Source organism: Apis mellifera, linkage group LG15, assembly GCF_003254395.2.
Source record: "Apis mellifera strain DH4 linkage group LG15, Amel_HAv3.1, whole genome shotgun sequence".
Taxonomy (NCBI): domain Eukaryota; kingdom Metazoa; phylum Arthropoda; class Insecta; order Hymenoptera; family Apidae; genus Apis; species Apis mellifera.
Window position 1 is genome coordinate 1,462,936 of NC_037652.1, and position 14,818 is coordinate 1,477,753.

Below are 14,818 nucleotides of genomic sequence, written 5' to 3' on the forward strand. Positions count from 1 at the left end.
TTCAAATAAATAAAATTTTAAACAAAACTTTTCATTTTCATTGAAAAATTGTGAATAATAGAAAATAAATCAATAAGAAACTTTTGACAACAAATATTAAATTTTTAGAATATCGAAAAATTTTCTTGTCAACAAAATATGAGTACAGTAAATGAATATAAAAATTTCATGTATATATATGTGTAAGTACCTTATTCATGATACATAAAGTTCAATTATAATATTCAGCCCAGTAAATCCATAACGGTATACCTTTGTCGCTCAAGGTTTAACGACCATTTTAACCATTAAAAAGTTTATTACTAACATTTCTAGTAGCTCCCGGCATTAGTTATACGTCAGTTTGTCCATTGCAATTAACAACACTGAATTTGCCTGATTAACCATTTCTAACCTGAAGGAATCGTAACTACGCAGCCGCACCCTTCCGGTTCATAATAGAAACTGGTGACAGCGATATACTGTCGATAGATCGCAACTCATATTGTAGTTAATTCTGGGCTTATGTTATATTTGTTTGATGAAAGATTTGGAAACACAAGCTTGATTTTCGATCACTTTTATACTTTTGATGACTAATTCTATGATCTTATCAACATGAAAAATATATTAGGTTTGCTGCTACATCGATTCCCACGTTTATTAGCAAGAATCCACTATTTTCAATTTTCGTGCGAAGTGTGGAAAAAACTTATTGGATTGGAATTAGCATTGAAAATAAAACATTCTTCGAAACGTTATGGATTTATCAAGATATTTAAAGAAACGTATCTGATATGTATCTGAGAAGAATTTTTCATCTTTTTTCAGGCGGAAATTTTTCAATTAAAAATTCGTGAAGACGAATCGGTAAGGAAATTTATCGACTGAGTAAGTCGTTTAATTTATGATTCACAAAAGATATATTAATACATTAAACTATCTTATCTTAAGAAAATGGAAAAAGATTAAATTTTAAATTTTTTCTTGACAGATTATTAGAATAAATAATATGAAGAATTGCCGTTGAAAGAAATATATAAGGCATTAGACATCGAATGACATCTGAAGATAGCAGATCTTCGAACAGTAGATAACAAGCCTCTCAAAATTCAGAACAAAGGATATTCTATTACCCATTAACTTAACATGAAAAAAGACACGACTACATCTGGTTCGAAAACGCCTGCAACAATGATGACTTCGCGCAATCCTTCACATATTTCAGAATACGTTTTGGAGATATTAAACAATGAAGAAGATACTATTTATGCTAAGAACAATATTGACAAATTTTACTGTTGGAATTGCAGTACTATTGGACACAATAGTAAAATTTGCAAAGAACCTCGTCACGAGAATGAACATCGATCTCAATCGAAAGAAATATCACTATCGTCAATGAAGAAGCCTTTAAACTGCAACAAGGAACCTGAAGTGATTAAATGATGAGTAATAGCAAGCAAGATCAAGTTCAACAAGAAATAATATGATTATTGGAAACATTAACTTGACTGGAAATTATATCTCTTTTAACATTATATTCAATTTTTAATCTTATATATTCAATTTTTAATCTTATATATTCAATTTTTAATCTTATATTTAATATTTTTAATCTTATATTTAATATTTTTATATTTTTATTCTTATATTTAATATTTAATTATTTTTAAGTGCAATGATAAATAATAATAATGAGAATAATGTACATATAACAAATAATGAATATCGATATATCACTGTTTGAGATTATTTTATTTTTATAAATTTATATGTATATAAATTCAATAATGAAATGAATAAATGAAATATTAAGCTAATATTATTAAAATAAATTTCTTATCAAATACAATAAAAATCTTAATTTTTAGAAATATATCATAGAATATTATGTATGTAAGATTAAATAAATGGAATAATTACTTTAGATTTTACTTATTTTAGTCTCGATCAATAGTGTTTTTCAGATTGGAATCATTTGAGTAATAATAAAAAATAATTTAATATTAAACTTTCATTATTTTTCTAATTTTTCGTAAGCAAAGATATTTTTCCCTTTTTATAAAAAATATAAATTTGTAACAATTTTTTTATTATTCTACTTTCAAAAAAAAAAGTATGAAAAGAAATCTATAGGAATATCTATTGAAATTTTTATTTTATTATATAATCAATTATTTAATAAAATATTTTAACTTTTAATAAAAAATTTTAACAAAAATAAAAACCTTTTCAAAGAAATACGGAAATGAAATTTTAAAATAAATAAACGATTATTCCCATTAATTAAATTAAAATTAAATTAAAAATTCATTAAAAATTGATTCAAATTTAGAAGTTCTATAATTTATTAAAATTCCCTTAAATAAATTTTTTAATTTATTATGAAATTAATTCGCTGAAATTAAAAATTAAATCTTCTATTTTTTGATTCGATTAAATCGAGTTTGTTCGTTATAAAACGAATAGAAAATTATAAAATTTTTCAATAATATTGAATGAATCAAATTTGATAATGAAAAATTGTAATGAGTATATAATATAAATATTCGTGATGCAAAACTATATTAATAACTTATTCTTTAAATACATTCAAATAATCAAATCGATCAATTTTCCTACTCAAATTGTTTCTTGAAGTAACTCTCCTTTCCTTATATATCAATAATATTTCTTCCATTCTCTTTAGTCATCGAGATAAGAATAATTCTTACAACTCTCTCAGAATGGAATCTTTCACGCTAAACTGATAAATATACGGCATGTTCTACATATATGCTCTTTCACAGAACTTTCTATCTTTGTAGTTTCTCGTAGAATTATTTTTTTATAATGAAAATTTTGGTTACGTCTTGGAAAGATTTTAATAACTCTTTTTCAATTGACTTACTTTACATATTTGAATAACAGTGTTTGTGGAGAAAGTGTAATACATTCAGAAAAAAATTATAAATTAGTAATGCTTGATGATTTTTTATGTTGGATTCATTACGAAAACAAGTATGCAATAATTTATTTTTTTTATTTTTATTTTTTTTAGTTTGGCAATAATTTCTTCAAGATCTTTCTTTTGTTTCCTTCTAAGTTTGTTTTTTTGCTCTATTTCTTCTTTCCTCTCTTTAATTAATAATTTGGATTAAAAAAAATTTGTTCAATTGTTTAATTTTTATTTTATAAATTTTAAAAATAATTACTTTAGTTTTTTAATTTATAAATTTTTATAGTTTTTTTAGTAAAAGAAATTTTTTTTTAATATATATGTATCATATGAAATTATTTCTAATCACAATAATTAAAAAATAATATGAGCGATCAATTTAAATCTTATCAAGAATCTCGAGAATATCGCTTCGAAGAATATCTTTTACAAGTAATATATAGAATAATATATAAAAAAACAAGATTATGAATATTTTCCATTTTGTATCTTTGCAAATATATTTTATATATTTCGTAATAAAAACAAGAAGAATTAATACTTATAATTAATTCAGTTTCGAAAAATTTTACTTTTTTTCATTTTTCCAAGCGTACTTAATGTGTCTTTAAAAACATTAAAAAACATTAAAAGAAAAATTTTCAACTTTTCTCTTCGTTGCACTTTCTATTTCCTTCCTCTGTTGTTTAAACCAAAATTTTAACGATATAACATTCAACATTCATAACAATAAAATATTCGCAATTTTATTCTACAATCGTAATATTACGAAAATTATATTTAAATATATTTAAATAATTAAATTTTACATACTTTTTTTTTTCACCAAATTTCCACACATCCAATGCACGTTTGCCTTCGATTAACTCGCGATGTAAAACTAGTATCCGGCAGCCTGTTCTCAATGCCACTGATTGTGAAAACGTGTTGCGAACGCGCGTATACCTCGTGCAACGATAAGAAATCATCCCGAAACGGTCGAATCGAAACCCGCACGTTTATAACATCGTCCATCGATCGCGTTCCTCCATGCTGATAATATGGCGGCACGTGTTCATCCCGCCGTTTATTTGAGGTCCATATCTTCCGAAAATTGTATAACGCGTAAACAATATTGGCAAAATGATGCGTGTCTTGTTCGATTGTACGACCGACTGTTTTCTTATCTGGGAATTGGACTCGAGTAACACGTTTGTTGTAATACAGGATGTTGATATACTCATCATGAGTATACGCACGTCATATTTCGTTGGAAGATCGATTCCAAAGGTAAAAACAAGGAGAAAAGTTGGTATACAAAAATATCGGTCGAGGCTTATTTATTAAGTTATGAGTAATTTAAGTTGGCGTTAGATAAAGCGAAACGGAGACAGAGTGACGTGACGGTGTGTAATAGAGATAAAGATATCTTATTTATTATCTATGTATCTTTCTTTTCAGTTAATATTAAATTTAAATGGCTTATAACTTAATAAATAAAAAGTCTCATTTTGACATTTTTATATACCAATTTTTATGTTTTTTTGTTTTGGTTTCTAAAATCGATTTTTCAAAAGTCACCTTGTATATAGTGATTCGCATTAATATTCGGACACTATGACGCGCCAGAGATTATTTCTGCAATATACCATATGTGTTAAATTGATTGTTTTTTAATATATTAAAATTAATTAATTAATTTTTTGTAATAAATTGTATTTTATAATTTTATTTAATAATATTTTATTTATTTAATGCATGTTTTGAGAGAAATATATTTTTGCATAATACAAATATTTTAAATAAATAAATGTATAAATTAAAATTGACGAAATTTAATATTGCAAAAATATTCAGGGTATAACAATTTACAAATAAAAACAGTTTTAATTGTTGTTTATTTGTTGTAATAAATTATTGTATTTGATTGATTCTTTTTCCTATTGTCAATTCTTCTTTTATCTTACAATCTTACTGTCTTATTGTCTTATTATCAATTATTATATTTTTATGTTAAATTTCATAATTTATCACTTATTGTGTATTAAATGAATAAAATTTATGTTTTTATTCACTATGATGAATATTTTACATAAAAAAATATATATATTAATAATCTCTAACATCGTGATTGGATATTAAACAAATATTAATTGTTTTCAAAGAAATGATAGGGATATTTTTTTATTTTATTTTAACACTGAATTATATCTTATGGAAAATATGTTAAATAATGTTAAATAAAATATGTTAATTGTTTCAGAAGTTAATTAATTTAGAAGTCATTAATCATTGAAATTAATTATAAATTTTAAATTGAATTAAAAACAGTGATTGTGAAAGTTATACTTTTTCTTAGCGTTACAATAATAATGATATACAATATGATGTAACATAAAATATTTAAATAATTTTTTTTTTTTAATAAATTTATTTATAGATTGAGATAGATTTTTAGTAAAATGAATAAATAGATATATTTAAATAAATAATAGAATTTCAAATATATGTATATTTTAATATCAATTTGTATAAATATCATTTTGAAGTATTTTATTGAAATATAAGAAATATAAAAATAAAAAGAATAGTATATTAAATAATAATAATTTAAAATAAATACTTTATTTAAAAAATTATGCTATTATTATATCCCTATAACATAAATATAGATATTTTATTTACATTGAATCTAAAAATAAATAGTAAATAATATTTATTCATGATTTAGATATTAAAAAAACTATTTGCTTATGGAAATTTTTTAATTTGTTTTTTATTTCGATTTATTTCAAGTTTTCTCCAGATCCAGTTATTTATACATCAATCATATCAATGTATCGTGTTGAAATAGGTAAAACTTATGTAGCAATCATGTAAAAGTGTTAAAAAGTGAAATTATCGCAACAAAGAGATAAGTAAATTTGTCTTCAAAGCATAATTATTGTAAGAAAAACATTTTTTTCAAGTTAAATAAATCTTTTTTAAGTACAATTTAAAATGTTACTATTAATTATATATTTTTTATTTTGAAAGACATTGATTAATTATTACAAGATTGTTTGGTAACAATGCAAAGATGGCAATAATGCTGTGAAATATGCAAAGTATGCAAAATAATACTGAAAGATAAAAATCAAATTTCTCTTAAAAATAAAATTAAGTATATTTAGAAATATCAATTTAAATAATATTTTCGAAAGTTGACAATTTTCTTTTGTCATATCAAATCGTATTAAATTTGTTAATTGTAAGAAAGTAATTCAATTTTATTTTGTTAAATATGTTTATTCGCACAAAATTTCATCGATAAATCTATATTTATTATTTAAATATTTGATATAAATAATATAAATTAATTTTATTCTATTATTTTTTAATTTTTTTGATATAAACTTATATTTTTGTATTTATTATTTAACTTTTTATTTAAATATTGTCATTTTAAGATCTTTTACAGATAATTTTACAGATAAATCGAACCGGATTAGATAATGTAAAGGTCAAAAATTTAATATGTAATAAAATGTAAGTGACATCAGAGTGACTTTTAAAATGACTTTCAAATTATATGAACTCTCTTAACTATTTTTTTTTTAAATCAAAGTGAAGTCAAGATAAATTTTAGCAAATTTCAGACAAATTTCATGTGCAACAAAATGGCACTAATAATTTTGAGTTGACCTTTAAAATAATATGTTTTTAAACCATAACTATAACCATATATTTAATCATTTCCTTTTACCTTCAATATTAAAATGTGTTTAATGTTATTTAAATAAAATAACATTAATTATAATATTTAAATAAATTTTTATTTATTTAATTCAATATTTAAATAAAATATAATATAAATCAAAATCAACAACAAAGTTGATCAATAAAAAAATCAGTAAAAAATTGATACTTTTTAATTAAATTTAAATATAATTTTGAATGAAAAAGAATAAAATAAAATATTCTTTATTATTGTAAAATTAAAATATTAAAATAAAATTAATTTATATTTCAAAGAACAATTTATCATATATATAATATATGTGATAGTATATGTTATCTATATAGAAAATAAATCTCTAAATTGTCGCGTATCTTTCAATACAAGTATCATTAATACTATCAGTAGTAATATTTACTAAGATTATACTTATTACCGAGTGCAAAAATTTGTTCTACACGTCTTATTACATAATACATAATACGATATGTAATTTTTTGTAGGAAACATTATTATGTATTAATAAGAAATTGAAGAAAATTAAATAAAAAAAATTAAAATAAATATATAAATGAGTAATATCTAATAGATAAAACTAAAAATAATCCGTAATCAAATTAATAAAAATTTATTTTCTTCACTTACATAAATTTTCATTATTCCGGTATTATAAAATTAATCATAAAATTTTTCAAATTATTTCAAAATTATAATTTTAAATTTAAAAATTAAAAATTTTTTTAAACCTTAATTTTCTTTTACAACTTTTTATATCAATAAAATTTTTTATTAATATGAAATTATTACTAAATTCATAATCAATAACTTCTCAATTTTCATCACGTTAACAATTTTTTTTAATATATCAATAAATTTTAATAAAAATAAGCATAAACTTTCTATCAAAAAGATAACTACAATTTTTATGCAACTCGGAAATTGAATATTGCTCCATTTTGAAACACTCAAGAAGATGAAGCCATTTAATAAAAGACTATCTTTTTTTCGTTTCCCTTTTCCTTTTTTCCCATCTCTCGTTTTTATGATTTCCAGAGAAGTGATATTTTGATGGGAATTCAACGAAATAATGAAATAAATTGAGTGTCATTTTATCTTATGCTTAAGAGAATGATGGCGTATATACTCACATAATGCAGGCAAACTGCGCTTTCAGAAATAATGCGATGATGACACTGATGGTAGCGATTATGTCAGTGGAGATACATATATGGATGATATATCGATTTCTATTTTACAAAACTGAAATATTACTTAGAAAATGTGCGTTCTATTTGAACAAGTCTTATCTGTGCACAATTTATTGTTGCTTTTAGTCTGTTATCACCTTAAAAACTATGATTATATAGTGTACAATTATATAAAATATATGTTATCTTTAATACTTATTGAGTATAGATTTTTATCAATTATATTCAGTTCATGTTAAAAACTATTTTTGTTCATTAAGTTTTAAAGAAACTAAACTTATTTCAAAATAGAAAATAAAATAAAGATATTTATATTGAAAATTAAAATTAAAACAAAAATAACGATAAAATAAAATAAAATTTTGTGAATAATAACTTTAAATAATTTTAAATAATTTCTTTTCAATAAATTTTATTATTAATCTACTATTAATCAGAATTTTAAAAAATAAATTATTATATATAATAAATAATTTTTATATATAATAAATAATAAAATTAATATTGAAATTAAAATTTAAAATTTAAAAAATAAAAATTTGTATTATAAATTAATTTATTTTCATTATAAAATCTTAATTAGTCTAAAGATTTTTTTAGAAAAAAAACAAAAAAATCTGTGTCTATACAATCTTCAATTTTTTTAAATAAAAAAACTTTTCATTCTATATTAAATACAAAAAGAAATTTGTATTAAATTTTTATTATTTTATAATATATATTATATTTTAATTTATAAAATAAGACATAGACAAAACTAAATTCCATCTTTTCTATTTTATTCTGTTCTTAGAAAATATCATTACATCGAAAAATAAAAATAAAAATAATACGAAGTATTCATTTATTACGGTTTTTCTCTTTTTCATTTCTTTATTTTCTACTATGAAATCTTTAATAAAATTTGAAAAAAAAAAAAAAGCAAAACAAAAATTCTCGACAAACAGTTACTCGAGAAGCATTATATGCGTTCCTCTGCAAAGTTAAAGTGAGAAACGTGATCAAAAATAAAAATAATTTTTTAAAAATGAACAAAACAAGATATTTAAAAAAAAATGAAAAAAAGAATAAAGGATAAATAATGAAAGAGAAGCAAAACAAAGAAGAAAAAGTAAAATAAAAGAAAGTAAGAAAAAAAGGAAAAAAGAAATATAAGAAGAAAAGGGAGGTTGAACAATGTCCTTTTTGTTCCCATTAAGCACTCGTATTCCCTAGTTTAATTTGATGAAAAACTCATGTGCGCCATCTAGATCATCGTAGTTTAAATATTCGTTTCTTTTGTTTTTAAATAATATGTACAAAATTGTATGGTCTTTTTTTTCTTCTTTATAAATGGCATGTGTTTTTCAACTGCAACTGACTGACCATCGATTGTTATCATACTCGCGAATGAAATTGAAATCTTCGTGTATGTAAGCCAATGTTTTTCCCTATATATGTTGAATATATATATTATATTTTGTACGTGTATATGTATGTATGTTCTTTTTTTGATTTGATTTTGACAAATTGATACAAAGGAGAAACTTTAACTTCCATTAAAATGATCATCAATCTCCTTCTTTCTTTCTAATAAATACACGTTGTTTCTTTTGTTCTTTTTTTTATTTTTCTTTCTATTTTTTTCTTTCTACTTTTTTTTTTTTTAATTGTTATAGAATATGCATCAAATATGATGTTCGACAGAATCGCAAGACGGTTGTTTTTCTGATTTTTATTAAAAAAATACAGGTCCAATAGCGATTACGACCATTTCTTAATAATCTTTGTGACCGGAAGTTCTAAGATCGGCAGCGGCGAATGTGTAATCCGTGGGTCAAATTCTCACTTTCTGTTTCTTAGAATAGCTAAGAATATTTTTACATCAAGAAAATCATTAATTCGTTCTTAAAAGATGTAAATATTTTATTTTGTTTTTTTTTTTTTATATTAAGCAAAAATTAATAATATATAAATAAAATTTTAGTAAAAAATAAAAAATTACATTCAATTTTGCTATTATTTATTATTTATTTTTTCAATCTTTTTTTTTTATTATTTGACATTAAGTGTTATTTAAGAAGAATTTAACACAAATTTGATGTGTTAAGAAAAGGAATCGAATTTTTTTGGAATGGAAAAAATACTCCATGCTTGGGATAGTAAAATTTTTATTAAATATTCATTTTTGTATTTAATTTTATTAAGAATAAAGTTCAGAATATAGGTTACCTATTACTTTTACTTTATATCATTCCGAAGTCAATTTTATTTATGACACATTATTTAAGCAAAAAATCACAATGGAGGCTTCATTTCAAAATACAACAATGGTGGCTTTCTAAATTTGAAATAGGCTTTCAGGGCCTCGCCATTTATCATCATTTTTATTTATTGCACTTTAACGCCATCATGTAAAATGCAATATAAAATTTCTTATTCTTCTAAAGTTCTATAGTACTTCAAATACAATAGATCCCCCATTTTACAAGTTACACGCAAATCGAGAATATAACATTGATTTAACAAAGATATGCATTATATTGAATTATCTCGAAATGAACTCACTTAATTAATATTTCAGTTATTTCAATTCATTCTCTATAATTCCATCATTGAATCATTGAATCATACAGAGTAGATTTAAAACAAACATTTCTGAGTACAATAGCTACTTATTCTATTTTCAATCTTTCAAAGATGAATACACATTTAAATCAAGTGTAAAATTGTAAATAATAATAAGATCTAAGCAAAATTCGACTCCTTTCCAATCTCACTCTTACAAACGTACGAATTTACCGAGAAAAATTCAACAAAATTTTATACATATTATAAAGGATTTCTAATCGTCTTATAGAATATTAATCATGATTTTACAAATGGTTTCTTGTTTCTTTCTCATTATAAAAAGGAAAATGGGACTGCTCTATAGAAATATTCGTTCAGGCTTGTTTATTTGTACTTATATGCATCTATTTCCCCTCGTCTAATCGGGTTATATTCATTTAGAAACATAGTTTTCTTAACTATTTCTCGGGGACCCCCGAAAATTCATCATTCGCCTCTGCGCGCGCATGTTTAAGAGATACACGTTGTACGCATGCGCGTACGCGGTTTCTCCACATAGTGGATTAATCATCGAAAAATGAACACTTCTTTTTCAGGACAGGGCCGCACCTATGTCGAGCAGCAGGGGGAAAACTCGTGAGGAAAACGAAGAATGGGGCACTGATCGATTCGCTGTACGGTCAACTAGGCTATATGCAAACCAAGCTAGCGCTATTTAAAACAATAGCGACAATTAATCCCTAGTCGTCGTCCAACTTTTGGAGCTCGAGGTATTCTTCAAACTTTTTCATTTTATTATTATCGCAATGGAAGTCGTTATAAATTTTATTTTTGTGTGAATTCTATTTTTTTTTCTAGAAATATTATAATATATAATTTTAAATTAATTTGAATTAACTTTTGTAATTGTAATTATAAATTAATCATAATTTTTCGATATTTTAATAATCCTAAAATTAAGAATAATTAATCGAAGAGATTGCGATAATATTTTGAAATACTTAAAATATATTCGTTTTGTATATATGATGTAAAAAAAAATAAAATTTTCAAAATTTATTATAAAAATGATACTTCTTCCTTTATCATAAAGAATATATAATGATAATTCAATTAATAATTAATTCTCAATATTAAATTCTCTTTTTATTAAAATTGACACAAATATAAAATATTTAGTGAAAAAATTTAATATTATTAATATTAGTTGATTGATATTTCTAAATCATATGAATTTAAAAAAAATTAGCTTTCCATTTCGTCATTTTGGTTTCGCATATTTTGTATAAGATATTGTCTTTGTTTCGATTATTCAAAAACAAAAAAAAAAATATACATGAAAATTTAATTTTCGTGCTCCGAAGAATTGAACGGCGATAACAATACTTTCTATTGTCAATTATTTAAGTACCTAATTCAGAGCTAAACCCTATTAGATCGCGAATACAATGGCGTCCGTTTAACTCGAAATCGAGCGGGAAAATCGTCGTCGAGAAGCTTGACGACCTGTTTTGTATATACGTACACAATTTGTTCTGCTCAACAATAGGTTCAGCGTGGTACAGTGGCGTTTTTATTTTTTTTTTTATTTTTTTTTATTTTTTTTTATATTTTTTTATTTTTTTTTTTTTATTAGGAACAGTTCGTGAAAAATTGATTTAAGAAAAAAGGAAGAAAAAAAAAGAAAAGAAAAGAAATGAAAAAATGGGGAAAAGAAAAAGAAATAGAAGGAAAAAGAAGTAAGAAGAGATTCGCAAAATGGCGAACAGCGATTTTTTCGACGGGAGGCGACGAAAAGTGTGTAATAAATCTACGTGTGTTTGTATGCGTGTACGTGTACTTCGGTGTATGTGTCCATTACAGAATACAATGATATTACATAGATGACACGTGGCTCTCTTATACAATTACATAAGTAATTAACAATTGAACTTCGTATTTAAGTGTGTGGACTGAATGTATATATACGTAATGTACGTGAAGAGTCTTTAGGCAATGCACCACCATTCGTACATATTTATACTATGTTCACCGAATCGAGTCCTTAAGTTGCAATAATTTTAGCAAATTATTAATTTCTATGTGAAAAACAAATTTATCATGTTTATCATGTTATTCATATTTTCAATAATTCCATGAATAAACTAATACATATGGGAAAATAGTTTTATATCATAAAATTTTTTAACTCAACCTCCGATTCCTCTAGATCTTAGTCGTACAATTTCTTTCTTTTATTTTCTATTTCATATCTCAGATTCGTGAACTCAATATCAAATATTCCTAGATGTCGATCACGTGATTTTATTTAACAACAATGACTCGAGTCAGTGAATATTCGCAATGATAATGATCGATTAACTAATTACGAATCGAATAATGAATCGATGATGATGTATTAATTAATAGCGATAATTAACGCTTTTCTAAACGATATGTGTATTAGTCGAAATAATGTTTCTACGACGTTCGCACGAACACAAGCGACATCGATACATCTTCGTAATTATCATCATATAGTTATTATTATTCATTGTTTATATTATGCGTAGAAATTAATTCGTTATATTTATGTATAATATATATTTGAAAAAATCACAGTTACTTAAAAACATCTTAGTTTGTCGCTTTGTTTTTTCTCCCCCCCCCCCCCTCCCCCCTCTTTTATCTTTTATCTTTCATCATACACTCGCACTTTTATTCATTCATACACATTTTATTATTCGTCTATTTCATTATTTATCTATCTATCTTCATCTTTCGATTGATCGATCGTTACTTTTTATTTTTCTCCCTCGCAAATACTTTTTAAATTTTCGTCAACAAACACGACAAATAATTTCAAGGGCTAATTTTCACGTGAATTTTTATTCACGTACATATTCTAAGATTCTTTTTTTTTTTTTTCTTTTTTTATCGTTTTTCAACAATGGATAAATCTCATTCTCCGTGTAAATTAACCCTCTTTTGTATAATGATAAGCCGACTAATTATGTTATATAAATCATTTTATATATATATGGATATATATCATAGTCGAACCTCGATAACTCAAATTTCAAAAGACAACAATCAAATCTTCAAGATATACAAATTTTTGCTTCGATTTCTTTTAATAAAAGACAATTTGTACAATTTTTGTGTCATTACACAAAGATTAATATTTTTCCAATTGTAAGTTCTCTGAATATCAATCGTGTTTTTGCTTATTTATAATAGTTTCAATAAATGCTATAAAATTATACATATAGATGAATATCTTATAATTGAAAAGCACGTAATATGAAACATAATTTATGATTATATGAGAAAATGATTGAATGTGTATCATGAATCATAATATGATTCCTATGTGAAAGGCTAAAGGCTAAAAAAAAGAAAAATACCATCTTTTCTTAGATTATAATTTCTGACAGGTCATATTCATAGGTCATAATTACTACTTCAAGATGAATAGAAATATCGGTAATGTATATTTGATGCTTATAAAAATTGATCTGTTAAATAAAAATTTAATCTGTTAAATAAAATATTGGATCTAAACGTATAGCAAATAATTCGAATTAAGTAATTACTTCGATTTGTAGAGATCATTACAATGCAATAGAAGGAAACAAAAACCAGTCTTATAAAAGTTTGAGTTCCAAAGGTTCGACTTGAAATTGAAGATTACATAGAAAAAACACGATGATAATTTTTTAATTATTTAAATACGATATATAGTTTAAAAGAAAAAGAATTTAAAGTGAATCAAGAAAATTTTACAAAAAAAAAAAACCAAAAATAGAAAATATTTTTTAAATTTAAATATTTCATATTTGGTAAAATAATTTAAATATTAAAATGAAATAAAAAGAATTAATAGTTAATATAAAATGTAAAATTAATAATGTATTTCACTTAAATCTGTGCAATATAATAATATAATTTACCATGTTTTTTTCTATGATCTTCAATAAAATATTTACTATTTAAACAAAGATCTGCGATCAATCGTGTAATTCATTGTAATAATAATTACTTATTTATTTAATTATATATAATATACAATTATTCACTCACATAAAAAATAATTATGTAGTTATATACATAATTATTTAATTACATAATATAATTGTAATTATATTATAAAGGATTAAAGACAACGAAAATATCCAAAATCTTTTTATGGAACTCTCTGTATGGTACGCGATTTCCGGTGCGTTGTCTTCTTGAAACGCCATTTATGATATATTAATGGCGTTTAGATGTTTTTAATTATTCTTCACGCGTATATTATATAACTTGTTTTCTTTACACATCGACAATTATACTATAATTAATTAATGTTCGTAGTGGAAAATTATTATAATGTTTTTCCTTTTCTTATTCTTTTTTTTTTTTTTTAATTGGATTGTAACATATGAAATGTTTATTTCGAAATATTGTAAGAAAAAGGAAGAT

At 23.1% G+C, this 14,818-nt stretch overlaps 2 protein-coding genes across 3 annotated transcripts in view; one reads left to right on the plus strand and one right to left on the minus strand.

Annotated features, from left to right (window-relative positions):
- LOC409185 overlaps nt 1-7,784 on the minus strand; it is a 36,578-nt gene extending 28,794 nt beyond the window's left edge. Inside the window, exon 1 of one of the 2 annotated variants that reach the window (XM_016916837.1) lies at nt 7,766-7,784. The gene's annotated coding sequence lies outside the window, so the exon portion shown is untranslated. Of the gene's footprint in view, nt 1-3,733; nt 4,103-7,765 lie in introns of those variants that run through there. The other variant, XM_026445517.1, reaches the window with a different exon arrangement.
- On the plus strand, nt 308-1,539 carry LOC100577754. Its single transcript, XM_006557590.3, has 2 exons — nt 308-849; nt 974-1,539. The coding sequence occupies exon 2, from the start codon at nt 1,129-1,131 to the stop codon at nt 1,426-1,428; it is 300 nt and encodes a 99-aa protein (XP_006557653.2). The 5' UTR covers nt 308-849; nt 974-1,128; the 3' UTR covers nt 1,429-1,539.
- Nucleotides 7,785-14,818: the final 7,034 nt, after the last annotated feature.